Raw genomic sequence first — 14,517 nt, 5'->3', positions numbered from 1 at the left:
AACTGTGTGTCTTTAGTTTTTTTTGGAGTAAACAAATCAAATTTCTTTGGGACTCTTGGCTTTTGACTTGCAGCCTGTGTTAGCCTGATGTTAACTCCAGACTGATAACTATTCCTTCTGAGACGCGATTTCTTAGGGAGAGCATATTTGCAGGACTCAGGCAGTGGAGAAGGTGTTTTCTTTATAAATATTGGCAAGGGTATAAGCAAACGATGTTAGTGTACTTAGTGTGAAGTCCTACCTGAGTACTCTTAGAACTTACGATGTTACAGAAGTATTCTTGGCCTTACTCCCAATGAATATAAGGAATTTATTTACGATTTGAAACGTTCAACAGAATGCCAAGTTCTCCATATGGATTGGGTGAATTAATTTCAAGTTCTCTAGGTACAGAAGTCTACTTCTGCCCATTTTTTGTTTAGAGTAATATTTTATTTATATTGGCAGAATCCTTTGTACAGAATGCCATTGTTTATAAAGGCTAGGCTGTTTGGCTTCTCATTTGTGTGGCAGCCGTAACAGTTTTTTGAGACACCTATTAGGTATAGTTGGGATTATAAAGAAATATGCTGTTGCTTTTACACTCCAGCAACTTTAAACATTAGTCAAAAGCTAAAACAAATATAGGGATCTTTAGGAACCTAGTTCTGGTACAGACCTTTAAGTCAGTAACTGACAATGCAGTGTCAACCAGTTTGATAGAGGCTTATAAAAATGCTAGTGCACATATTCTTCTGCAAACATCTAAAAAGCAGTTTAACCTGGAAGGAGATATTAAAAGGTGTACAAAACACACAAACACACACACTGTTCTGAAAACTGTATTTTAAAAAAGATGAGAAATGCCAGGCATGAGTAGAAATATAAGAAGAGTGAACATTGGGGGAAGCCATAATGTAACTGGGCCTTGAGAGGCAGGGATGGAGATACAAACCTAAACTTGTTCCTGGTTCACTTAGTGGTAGAGAATAAACCTAGAGACTGAATCTTTTCTTTCAAGTCTCGATTATGGTTTAAGTGGAAAGCCAAAGGAATGGATAGTAGAAAGCTTCAGATGTAATTTTGTAATTAACAGGCATATTGGCTCCAAGGTAAAGAAAACTCCTTGATTTCCCTTCTGTGCTAATTTCCCCTATTGGATTGAGTCATAGAACTTAGAGGTCAATTAATCAGTCTTCCTGTTTTGCAAATTGAAAAACTGAGGACCAGAGGAGAAATAAAGAGTTAGACCATCAGGTGTTTTCCTTTTTAGCCTAGTTACTTTTCATAGTGTGCGATTTTACTTTCCCCCTCATCTCACTGGTTGAACTTGGCTATTCTGTTTCTCTACCTCTCATCTCCAAATTAAATGAACCCAGAGTAGCCTCAGGTTTGCATTTCTGTTATCCGTTATTTAAACCTAATTACTCTGAGGAGGTTTCCCCCATTTTCCATGGTGACACTCTGGTAGGTAAAACTTTTTTAACCAAGAATTTATAGATTTAGCACCATCTTTCTCTTTCTGCAGGGTGTTTCATGGTTTCAAATGTTGTGGGTTTGAAACTGTTGTTCTCAATATTTCATCTATTCTCTGTGGTGTCTGGTGTTTGAATAAAACTGAATCTTAATGTAATTTGTACAGGTACTGCAGGCAATGGGATACCCAACGGGCTTTGATGCAGATATTGAATGTATGAGTTCCGATGAAAAGTCAGATAATGAAGGCAAAAATGAAACAGTGTCTTCAAACTCAAGCAATAATACTGGAAATTCTACAACTGAAACCTCCAGTACCTTAGAGGTATACTTACATTTTTTTTTTCCTTGGAAGAAAAGTAATGTATGTTCATTGTCAAAAATTTGAGAGGTATGGAGAAGTATAAATGAGACAATCAAAAGCATATACAAGTATATGTATTCCAGAGGCAGCCATTATTAATATTTTGCTTTATTTATATCCAGCCTTTTTTCTATGTGTATTTTTTATGAAGGCAATCATATTTTCATACAGTTTTACATCTTGTTTTTTCACTTAACTCTAAAAATCGCTGTAAACATAACTGTATACTGTACAACACATGGATGTATCCTAATTTAACTAGCATTTCTCCTTTGCTGGCCATGGGAGTTGCTTCCAGCATTTCACAATCATAATGTATCAGGAACGTCAACAATAACTGAAGAGTGAAAAACAAAAAGATCTAGAGACTTCCCTGGCGGTCCAGTGGTTAGGACCCCATGCTTCCACTGCAGGGGGCCCTGGTTCCATCCCTGGTCGGGGAACTAAGATCCCACAAGCTGCTGTGCTATAAACGAATGAATGAATGAATGAATGAATATGTGTATGTATGTATGTTTGCAAACTTAAAAAAAAAAATCTAATGGGGAAATTTAGGATTATTCGAAATTTGTGCTAAGCTGTGGGAGTCAGTGGGGTCATCATTGAGTTGGTCCAGCCCTAAAGAGGGCGTCTGATTTAGTATGTTCCTCACTCTTGAGCAAGTCCTGACCTATGACGTATTGTCACAGATAATAGAAGGAGACAAAAGTCCAAGTACTGAGTATACATGGCTTATTTGGGAATTCATGGGGCCCTTGCTTATTGCATTCTACATAAGAAAAATTGGCTTTAAAGTAACCGCAGGAGCTTACATTAAATTTTAAAAAGTGTCATTTGTAAGAATGAGTATCTATCAAGGACTTAGTGGACTATAATTTTGTCCCCTTTTAGTACCTGCTTACTGCTAGATGCTGCAGAAATTGTGTCCAGAGCCTTAAGATGTTCTCAGGATAGAAGGGCAAAAGATACGCTCATAATTACGATGTAATGTGATAAGCACCGTGATTGCAAAATGAATATAATGTAAAATCTCAAAGGAGGATGTGATTACGAAATGTACACACATGTAAAATCAAAGGGAGTGAACTGTGAGCTTGGTTTGAGATGATGAGTAGGATTTTGCTATGTGGGGAAGTGGTGGAAAGAAGGCATTCTGGGCCAAGGAATAGGAGGTATAATACCTGGAGTTGTGAAAGTAAATGTTTGAGAAGTACCAGGTGGGCCTGTATGGTGGGGACTGATGGGGCTGAGGCCTGTGAAAGCCATGCCTGACTCCTCATGTGATGTTGTGGAGGATAGAAGATGTGGCACCTGGCTTTAGAGAGGACCAGTCATTCATAAGTGGTTGTCACAGGCAGGCCAAGATGGTTTGCTGGCAGTGTTATAAATAGTAAGAGAAAAAGAGCGCATTAATTATGAGGTACAGACTGTTAAGTTCAAAGGGAATTAAGAGAGCAGTGTGGGCTAAACTAATAGCAGTTATGAGAGTATGTGGAGGTTCTGGTTGTGAATCCATCTCTGCTTTGCTTCTGTATAATCTAGTAATGGGGAGGGGAGAAAGCTCTTATTCTTCATTTAAAATAGTAATAATTGATTAGAACTGCAAATATTTTTATCTTGACTCATTTTTATAAAAGTGATTTCAGATTTGGAAAGCAAGGAGTGATTACCATAGATAGGGTAATCATAGGGTAGTTTCAGAAATTACTCATTACCTTTTAAAGATGGACTCCAGAAATTTGCCTTGAAATTAAAAAGATGTAGATTATTAAAAACTCTTCAAGAAGTGGTTTATTGCAAAAGACCCAGGAATGTTTATTAAAATTGTCTTTAAAAATTGTCCAATGTTTCACTTTTATAGCATCAACCACTTATTAAATCAGCGTAGAGTATTTTAAGAGAATCTTGCTGTCCATTAGGTTTACATACATGAAAATCCTATTATATGTAATAATTCATTTTTGTTCAGCATTTCTTGAGCAATTACTGGGATAGAATTACAGACATGCCCTCTAACCTCAAAAAGTGCTCAGTCGTTGGGTCTTTCCTTTCTAAAATTATAGTTTTGTGGTGTTTTGTGGTTTATTTTTGGTGCTAGCCTCTCTCTTCGTTTGAGCCTTCACACTCTTACGTGAATTACTTCTCTTCCTCACCTCTAGTCTTATCCTTATGTCAGTTCTTTCCACCACTCCTAGAGCAGTTTTCTAGTCTAATTGTGAATTTACCCAGATTTAAGTCTTTCAGTGGCTCCCCATTGTCCATGATAAAGTTGAAGCTCATTTGCATGACATTTGAAGTCCTTTATGATTTGGCTCCATCAAGAGTGTTTCTAATCTGGTTCTGCTTTCCTCTCCTCACTCGCTTAATACAGCCAAATGGAACTTCTTGCCATTTCCCAAACAAATGGTCTTTCTTTCTTTTGGGCCTTTGCATGGCTGTTTCTTCTGTCCAGAATGCCCTTCTCCTTCGTTTCCTCCTTCTCATGGTCTGGTACTTACCTTTTAAGGTCAGGTTTGCATGTCACTTCCAGGAAAACTATCCTGTTTGCCCTAGAAAATGATTCCTTGTACTGTGTTTCCATAATATACATGGGCTCTATAATGTACATTGTTTTACAGTGATTGGATCAATCCTTCCTTCTATACTCTAGCTTCTTGAGGGCAGGGAATGACTGCTTTTATTATTTTTAAATTTCAGAATTCATAGTCTGTAGCCTATTGTTTTTACTCTAGGTGCCGTTAAATCTCTTTAGAGAGACTGAGAGGTGTGTAGGCACATTTTCTTTCTGTCTCCCAAATTTAGAGTTATTTCTTCCTAATCCTAAAGATGAAAAACAATGAATGCTCAGGTGTCATGTGAATCTCAACTGTTCTACCTACATTGTCAGTCATTTAGAGTATTGTTCTTAGATCTTGAACACCCCAGATCAGACCCTGGAGTGCCATGTGATGGCAAGGCTACACTGCTCTTGAATACTGATCTGTTGAGACAGCCTGCTTCCACGGCAGGCTGGCCAGATGACTTACTGTGATGTTTACTGCTTGTAGAATTTCGATACCTTTAAAGATATTTTGCCATTTGTATACAGAAGTGATCATGCATCCTAGCCCCTGAATGCTTTAAAGTACAATTCTTGAGCCTCTTTTTCAACAGAGACGTAGTATAATTGTATTAATAAGAAATCTAATACTCTAAAAATTTACTTGATTGAACCTCCTTTTAGGTAAGAACTCAGGGCCCTATCCTCACAGCAAGTGGCAAAAATCCTGTAATGGAGCTCAATGAAAAAAGAAGAGGTCTGAAGTATGAACTCATCTCGGAGACTGGTGGAAGCCATGACAAACGCTTTGTAATGGAGGTGTGTACCTAGATACAAGCCAACCTTATTTTTCCCCTCAAAGACATAGAATATCCTGAGCTTATATATAAAAAAGCTTTAGAGTGAGTCAAATCTTATGGTACTGTTTGAGTTTTGGTGTTTTCTGTGTTGTGATACATTTAAATTACAACTGTGTAGAGGAATTGCATGGGATAATTGCAGAGTGTTGTTCTTAATTTTAGGTAGAAGTAGATGGACAGAAATTCAGAGGTGCAGGTCCAAATAAGAAAGTGGCAAAGGCAAGTGCAGCTTTAGCTGCCCTGGAGAAGCTGTTTTCTGGACCCAATGCAGCAAATAATAAGAAAAAGAAGATTATCCCTCAGGTATGAGTTAAGCATTAAACCTTTGAAAGATATTACCAGAATTAAATTTCCTTTCCTGTCTTTGTGCCACTTCAGGTTTTTCTAAAGTTACTTCTTTTTCTTGGATTTGGCAACCTTATCTTTGGGTTTGATCATGAATAATAGAAATATGATTAGTGGTTCTCTGTTCTGTGGTCTTTTAGGCAAATTATATATTAAAAAGAGACTATTAGCATTACTTGGGGGCTTTAGGTCATTCTTGAAGAGGTAGAGTGTTGGAGGGTTGGGACTTTAATGAGATACTAGCATTTGTTTAGTTTAGGGAAGCTGCCAAGAATATTTGGGGCTTACTCTCATCACAGTCTGCAGGTGCTCTTCCATTTCCTTTCCAGTTTTGTCCTTTTGCATTATTTATTTTGGGTTTTCCTTTGAGGGCGTCACAGTAGAACTTGACCCTTTGTTGCTTCTGTTCATTACCGACATTGGAAATGTTAGAGCTGCTAAAGGCCCAGGATTGTAACAGGGTTGCAGTAAGAAAAGATGGCCTCCTAATTGCACGCTTTTGAATAACAGATTCTTCTATCCATTCATTTACGTATTCAAAAATATTTTCTAGACATACACCATGTGCACGATTGTGAGGGAAAAGGAGATACGTTAACTATAAGACACATTCTCTCCCTTGTGGAGAATACTGGTATAATAATGTCTGAATATATTATGTGATAGGAACAAGTCAAGAAAAATGTTTAGACTAATAGAAGGAAGCTTAGATTATTTAAGATTCTGTGTTAAATATGCATATGCGAAGTCCATTATAAGAGGTTAGAATAGCTCTCATTTTATAGATGAGGAAATGAGGCTTGAACACATTAAGATACCGCTTGTAGTAACATAGCTAATTGATGGTAAGGGTTCCCTTTGAAACCTGGTTCTTCTCCTTCCAAAGACCATTGGCATGCTCCTATTGTATATTATATCCATCTTAGAAATTTGTTTTGTGTTAATTTAAACTTCTTGTATGTACTATAATAAACACTGCTTATATTCTAGAATTCAAAATATAAACAAAAAACGAACTTTTTACTGAGATGAAATACAAATAAAGCGTTTAAATTGCAGTGGTATACATGTAGAGAGAGGATAAGTGGATTTTCTTTTTCTAAAATCTTCTAGAATATGTTCTAAATTAGTAGAAGGATAATTGTTACCTTGTTTGTTTTGGTGTGTTTTTCTCATGCGTTACATCTTGTATATGGGTCAGTTAATTTTAGTGTTTAAAAAAGCCTATGCTATGTGCAGATACTTATTAGGTAGTTAGGTTTGGTTCTAGGAGACATGAGCTTGATTTGTGTGGAGTCACTTTGCTGCTGCCAGATTACTACTTTCTGACTATATTTGACTAAGCTGTGTTTAAAAAAAAAAAATGCCCGCATGAAGTTCACTCATTTTTAAAAATTTTCCATACTAAAAGCTATAAAACTCACGTGTTCAATGTGCTTGACAGCCAAGAAGCAGTCTATTTTGGTTGGATTTTTTTCAGCCAAAAGGAAAAAATGGCTGTTCTCTGTGCACGATACATTCGACCTTGAAACTGTCTTCTACCCAGTTATAGAGGCTATCCTAGGATTTTTCAATGAGAGATAAATGTGTATATGCACTGACTATTTAAGCTGTCTGAGATGCTGTTGACTTGATCGTACAATGCTTTTGAGGCTCTGCACCTCCTTCCCTGCAGCTTGGTTATAGCAGGGAGTATTAGTAGTTTTTTGAGCTTGAGTTTTTATTGCATCTTTATATTAAAAAGTAAATATAATATGTAATTTAAAACTAGATATTTTCTTATTTCTTAAATTTTCAGTTTTGGAAAGGAATGTTCTAGCAGCCTTGTGTACCATTACTCTTTGTCCTTATCTATTCTACTTTTCAGAGTTTTGTATCTATTTTCTCAGTTGCTCTTTCTACTCTGAAGTAAGGAAAACAAAGTGGGTATCATAATTGTCATTTTGCAATTAGTGGGGAGACTCCCATAGAGATTATGTGACTTTACCAGAGTCCCATAGCATTTTAGAGCAAGAAGAGACTTCAGAGGTGATTGATACACACACACACACACACACACACACACACACACCAGAATTGATACACACACACACGCACACACAGCAGAATTGCATGACCTTCCTGAGGTCTCAGTTACTTACATCAGGAACTGGCATCCACACCTTTGGTCTTCCTGTCTTAGTTCCTTTTTTTTTAAAACCCCATTCAGGTTCACAGCTAACTCCAGGTAGTTTGTTGTGGTATTTTTTTGTTTGCTGGGGGAGAATTCAGTAAATTTTGAACCTAGGTATCAAGTGTGTGTAATTGCTTTAGTCAGGCCTAAAATGACTTTGGATGTAATTTGACTGCTGAAATTTGTGTGCAGAAAACGAACTCTTTCTGGGTAACCCTCAAGTGAAAGGAAGAATTTATTTGCATACTTCTCTGTGCCAGCATCTTCTCCAGAACAACTCTGTAAGATAGATGTCATTTTCATTTTACAGATTATAAATTGAAGGTTCAAGGTCATAGACGACTAATCTCATGTACAGGCTCAAGTTTCTCATAGAGTAATTATGCATTACAAAGTTGATGAGATGATCTTATTTCTCTCAGTAATGAAATGTGTTATTTTTAACAGGCAAAGGGTGTTGTGAATACAGCTGTGTCCGCAGCAGTCCAAGCTGTTCGGGGCAGAGGAAGAGGAACTCTAACAAGGGGAGCTTTTGTTGGGGCCACAGCTGCTCCTGGCTACATAGCTCCAGGTATAGTGCACCCTGTGAGACATCTGCCTCCTTTTCTGGGCCAGAGTTCCAAGAACAGCCTCTCCTTTATTTTCCAGGGTTATACAGGGTTTCTGGAAACATAATATGGGTATAGGATGGGTGTGCACCGAATTTCAAAAGAAGAGAATCTACAGAATGTTACAGGTTTTCTCCTGGAATCTGCTGAGTGACTAGAGGCTTTCTGGAGGGAGGTGACAGATGAGGAGTACTGTGCTTAGTTGAGGGGACATATTTTGACAATGAGGAAGCCCAAAGATATTCCACAGATTGGGGAGTTTGGATAGCTGAGCAGAGTGTATTCGGTGGGGACGTAGACGACAGATTGGGTATCACAGGTGAGAAAAATGGCTGGTAAGAGCTACTTAATTGGGGTGAAGCCCGGCGATGTTAGCATTTCTTTAACTCTATGTTGGGGAACCATCAGGGGCTAAAGAAGTACACAAAGAGGAAAGGGGGAACTTACTTATCTAGAGCTGAGTATACACTAGATACTTTCATATAAATGATTTCACTTAATTGTTTTTAATCTTCACAGTGTTTCCTCAAGTAGAAATTATTTCCATTTTTCCGTGTGAGGAAACTAAGTTTTAGGGAGGTAAGGCAACTAGCTCAGTGTGAGGCATCTTGTAAATAGCAGAGCAAAGATTGGAGTGTAGGCATCTCTAGTTCCAAAGTTTATATTCTTCCCATTTCACCACACGGCCTGAGGGAGACGGGAAAAGATGCCCTCTGCTTGCCTTCTGTTCTCATCCTTGTATCGTCGTAGCAGCAGCTGTACCTCGTCTCATTAAAATCAAAGTCTCTGTAATATTGCAAGTATGGAACTTTGAACTTGACAACTAAACCAGTAGTAGTTGTTGATCAAAATGAAATTGTCATAAAGATTGGGTCTTATCCCGTCATTATTTTTTTGCATAACACTCTTAAGAAGTTCACTTAGGTTGTGTTTTTTTTTTTCTAAGAAAGAATTAGACTTTTTGGGAAGTTCTGTGGATGATGTGGCTTTGGAATTAAGCTTCTAGAAGTTGATCCCAGTAGGGGCATAGCTCAAAGATGTGTCATATAAACAATGTGTACTCTTACTCAAGTATTGTGTGCCTGCTTTGACACACAGCAGACATGGATTATGTTCTCCTGCAGTGTTTGGTCTAAAGGTGAGACATACTAATGGAATACTCACGACTGACTGAGTTGCTATGATGAAGGAGAGGGGCACAATGCTCTGAGGGGACGTGACAGAGAAACCTGGTCTAGTCTGTCGGGGCCTCGAAGGTTTCCCTGAAGATGTGACACTTGAACTGAGCTTTGAAGAATGAGTAGGAGTTAACTCAGAGAAGATTGGGACGGAAGAACACCGCACACAGAGGGAATAGCACATCAGCACCCTATGGTGCTGGTAGGAGGGAACTTGGCTCATTTGAAGAATTAGGAGGAGGCCAACATGTCTGTAGCATGGAGAGCACTGTGTGTGGGTGAAGGGGGGCGGAATTTGAGCTAAAGTGGGTACTCAGTCCCGTCCTGGAGGCTGTGGTTTGGATTTTGGTCTTAGCACCTAAGTATGGGGGAAGTCATGAAGGGTTCTAAGAGGAGTAAGGAGATAAGACTTTCAGACTTTATTTGTAAAGATCACTCTCTGTAGCGTGAAGAACGGCTTGTAGGGACAGAAGTCGGCATGCCAAGACAAAGTAGAAGGTTTTTGTAAGCTGAGAGACTAGACTAGAGGCCATGGAGGGATCTCCAGGGGGTGTAGGGAAGTAGATGGGGGTCAAGAAGTGAGCAGATGGAAGAACCTCAGAAGCAGAATTGATGGATTGAATGTGGAGAACGAAACAGAGTGAGGTTTCAGGTCCCTCCCAGGATCTTATGCTGGAGGAAGTAGATTGGATGGTGGCACCATTGAAGGAGACAGAGAGTGCTGAAAGACAGCGTGAGAGGGTGGTTACAGTTTGATATTTTTTGTGTGTCCAAAATTAAGACATTTTTCTGTGCATCTCACTATTTCTATGGAAATTTAATTTTTTTTTTTTTGCCTCATTTAATGTCTTATTTAAAGGAAGCAGCTTTCATTAAACAGTAGTAGGCAGGTTATTGAGGTGAACTCTCTTGCCTTTGGTGATGTGCTCATCCAGTTTTGTCCAGCTGCTGGGTCATGGGACGTTTCCCTCACGCGCGAGGGGTCAGCAGCCGTCAGCTAGTGGCAGTGATTGTGAGAGGACTCCTGCTGTCTGCCTCTCTGCTCTGTAGTAGCTCCTCTTTTACATCATTGCACTGACCTCTGAAAGGCCTGTCTTCTGAAGCTTTTAAAAAGGAAGTTCTTTTATAGCCTAGAGAAGATTCAGATTAGGTCAGTTTGGATTATGAATAGGTTATATGCCATTTGCAGAGTGTATTTTGTGCAGCAGGGAGTATAGTAAGTATTTTTACATATGTTATTTAATTACATTCCTCTGCCATCAGTTTCTGCAGAAGACTGAGGCTCAGAGAGGTTAAATAGCAGGTGCAATTCAGAGTCACCTTAGTGAGACGTGAAGTCAGGATTAGAACCCCAGTGGCCTCATTAGTGGCCAGCTTAGTTGTTATAGTTTCATCTCTTTAAGGAGGTTTTAGTAAAACCTTTGAAACTGTAGCCTTAGCCAACCAGCTACCTTTTCCTGGAATAGATTTGATATACAGCCTTCTTTTTTAAGCATTAATCTTTTTTTTTTTTTTTTTGGCTTCTGATACTTTTCCTACTGTATATTTCCTACTGCTTATTTCAACTGCCTTGTGTCCTCTTGAAATATATGATTTAGTGAGCACTAAAGACTAAGTTGTACAACTCCCAGTTTTATATGACTTAAGTATAGACTAAAAAGTGAAAAACTTTATCTCTAAGAAAATGTTTCAGTTAGTCCCCAAAAGCAATTTACTTATTCAACATATATTTGAATGTTTTATCTCAAACAAGAGATTTAGATCTGAGCATTCAAAGATGACCAACACTTAGCGTCTGCCCCTGTGAATGCTTGGGGTCACATGGGGTAGGAACAGACACTTGAGAAAGTACCGTGTAATATGATGCAAGCTGTGACGTGGGGTGGGCAAAGTGAACAGCAAGCCTGGGGGACTTTACAGAGGAGGTGATAGATACCTAAAGGATGAGTTGCAGTTGGTCAGCTAGAGAAGAAGGAAAAAAAAAATCATTCTAGCAGCAGAAACGATTATAGAAAAAGGGACTGTAAAGTAAAAAAGCTTGATTTGTTTTGGGTACAATTTGAAGGGCCCATGTAGATTTTGTGCCCTTGTTCTATTTTAGAAACCAGTTTTTCCTAGAGATTTACCCAAGTGATTTAGTATTTATATTTTTTAAGTATTTGTTTATTTATTTATTTATTATTATGGCTGTGTTGGGTCTTCGTTTCTGTGCGAGGGCTTTCTCTAGTTGTGGCAAGCGGGGGCCACTCTTCATCGCGGTGCGCGGGCCTCTCACTATCGCGGCCTCTCGTTGCGGAGCACAGGCTCCAGACGCACAGGCTCAGTAATTGCGGCTCACGGGCCCAGTCGCTCCGCGGCATGTGGGATCCTCCCAGACCAGGGCTCGAACCCGTGTCCCCTGCATTGGCAGGCAGATTCTCAACCACTGCGCCACCAGGGAAGCCCAGTATTTATATTTTTTAAAGTCATTTTACTGAAAAATTAAAGATTGTCGTTTCTATTAACGTAGTATTTCTAATCCCTATAAAACTGTAAAGTAGCTTGGAGGGTTTCCCATTTTATAGATGAAAGTGGCAACTCAGAGGTTACATATCTAAGGACATATAAGAAACTAGTGCCAGAACTAAATGGTTCAAAAACTTTTGTGTTCTTTGTACTTTATTGATAATGTGAGCCTTCTTCATAGGCACCAGATGCTAATGTCAATTTTAACAATATTTACTGAAAGACCCTGTGCTGGGGCCCAGAATTCGGATTTCAACAAGACATGGACCTTGCCCTCGAGCCCACAGCCTGATCTGTGCGCCCTCTTCAGTGGCAGTTGAGGCTTAGCCTGCTCTGTCACTGCTTTCTGAAAAAAGACTTGGAAATTCCTATTTTCCAACTGTGAGAAATTGGTAATTTGAGTGGTTCTAAGTATTCTTTTGTTGAACAAATTAAATTTGTGAGTGGTTACTATATGCCAGACATTCTGCTAGGTTCAAGTGATGCAAAGATGTATAAGACTTGAGTCTCTGCCATTCTAGGGGGGAACACAGACAAAGAGTTGATAATTATAATACAATGTGGTAAGTGTAGTGAGAAAGAAACAGGATATTCTGGTAGGTCAGGAGAGCTTGGTAGGCCATAGTAAAAAGCTTCCACTCTACATAGGCATGGAGGAATCGGTAGACTCGGGCCATTCTGGGAAGGGTTCTGGTTCAGCCAGCACCTTGAAGAAGTCCTTGGGGCCCAAGGTGCCGGGCCAGGTGGTCCTTGTGAATTGGGCCAGTGCTGACTGCCCTTTTTCCTGGACTGATGTGCTTTCTCCTTCTTTGCACCAGGCTATGGAACACCATATGGTTACAGCACAGCTGCCCCTGCCTATGGTATGTACACCATCTTACTGATTTCTCCTCTTAAGCCACTCTGCACAGCAATCCAAAGCACAGTTTGTATCTAGGGTTTCTTTAAATGAATTGGAGGATCTCAGACCTACTTATTCTAGTGACCCAACTTAAATTCCCGTTGAAAATGCCACAACCTTGTGGTTCTTGGTTTGGTTGGAGTTGCTCTTCTCTCTGCTTTGCCTGATTGAAGGACTGCTTGTTCTAATTGCCTGTTTCTGACCATATTGAAATTAAATATTTTAAGTAGTTCTTCTTACAGCCAACTTATACTCCATTCAAAGGCTACTGAAGGGCCATACCCAGTTTCTAGCTTGGCTGCCTGCCAGTTATAGAGCTACATTTAAGTTTCTGGTTTGAAACTGTGTGAACTGTAGGTGATTTGAGTTAGAGATAGGAAGTACTCACTTCAAATTTGTAGCTGTCATCCTTTTTCATGAATTTTGCTGTAGAGATGGAGTCAACAAGACCTAGAGAGTGATGAGGGGGTATCTACAGCAGTTACTGAAGTGCTTACTGCAGAAGGTCTGTGTAGTACAGTGAGAAAAATCATAGGAATAGCTCCTCTCCCTCCAAAAATAAAAAACAAAGGCAGATGCGGAAATGAACCTCAGTGGCCCTTTGGATAACTTTTGAATGAGGTTTATGTGGCAATGGAGGCAGTAGGTTTGGAGTCAGTGATATGCTTTCTTAGGCATTTTTCCTAACTCGGGTGCTATGTGGTATAGAGTTGGCCATCTGTAGGATGTTTGTCATTGAGAGAAAAAAGAACGCGAGTGTGTATGCACACATGTGAGAGAATGCATGTGAGTGTTAGAGTGTGTGGGTGCACACCTGTGTGCACCAGTGCGACCCCAGGCTGGGCGTGTGTGCACACAGAAGAGAAGGACCTTGACTGTGTTGCTACTTGTGGCATTAGTCCTCCACACGAGCCTCAGACCTTTCATTATGCTTTTTCTCTCATGCATCAGCTTTCCCATTTTTGTTTGGATGAAAATTATGGGTCTTTAAGACACTGCTAAACTGAAGCTTCATCTGATTTCCTAGCTGTAGAAATAAGTAGAAAGTGAACAGTTTGACCGCTTTCCCTATTAAGATAGATAATTTACATCCTGGAAAGATGTGGAGAAGCTGGAAGGCTCAGACGTTTGGGGTGAGTTTCCTCTAAGGCTGAAAGGAGAGTCTGGAGTTTCCTCCTTAACTGAATGTCTCCACTGACACATTCAGGTTCGGCCAGGGCCTCCCCATACAAGAATATGCTGCCGCTTAGAATTTCTTCTGAATTCAAGCTCTCTAGCTCCTTTTGATTTGGCAATTTGCTTTTACCATTCAGCCAACTTCTGGATACCCTGACCACCTCATCCTTCCTGTGAATTAGGTCTGGTCAGTTTACAAATACATTTTGACTCACTAGACTCACTGTAATATGTCTTGTGTGAGAGCCAAAGCGTCTGCCTCCTAGGGTAGGTCCTTAAGTCTGTGTCTTTCTTTTAGACATAGTAAGTCCCATGTTCTTTAGTACAGGTTTGCTAGAGCTTAATTTTTTTCTTTAAAACACTTGTATATCTAGGCTCTAAGGCACATTCACGTTTTTCCTCAGTCTTTTTAG

General features: G+C 39.5%; 1 protein-coding gene across 7 annotated transcripts in view; it reads left to right on the top strand.

Annotated features, from left to right (window-relative positions):
* LOC118896555 (spermatid perinuclear RNA binding protein) overlaps positions 1-14,517 on the top strand; it is a 192,869-nt gene that overhangs the window by 161,781 nt on the left and 16,571 nt on the right. For all 7 annotated transcript variants that reach the window (XR_005020205.1, XR_005020204.1, XM_036854472.1 and 4 more), the window contains exons 13-17: positions 1,622-1,780; positions 5,043-5,177; positions 5,381-5,521; positions 8,184-8,307; positions 12,846-12,890. Coding sequence is in view for 5 of the 7 variants with exons in the window: in XM_036854472.1 (XP_036710367.1) it covers positions 1,622-1,780; positions 5,043-5,177; positions 5,381-5,521; positions 8,184-8,307; positions 12,846-12,890 (604 nt within the window). In the remaining 2 variants the exon portion in view is untranslated. The remainder of the gene's footprint in view (positions 1-1,621; positions 1,781-5,042; positions 5,178-5,380; positions 5,522-8,183; positions 8,308-12,845; positions 12,891-14,517) is intronic.

This window comes from Balaenoptera musculus, chromosome 6, assembly GCF_009873245.2.
Source record: "Balaenoptera musculus isolate JJ_BM4_2016_0621 chromosome 6, mBalMus1.pri.v3, whole genome shotgun sequence".
In the NCBI taxonomy this organism is placed as follows: domain Eukaryota; kingdom Metazoa; phylum Chordata; class Mammalia; order Artiodactyla; family Balaenopteridae; genus Balaenoptera; species Balaenoptera musculus.
Note: the sequence above shows the minus strand (reverse complement) of the source record. Positions and strands in the feature narration are given on the sequence as shown.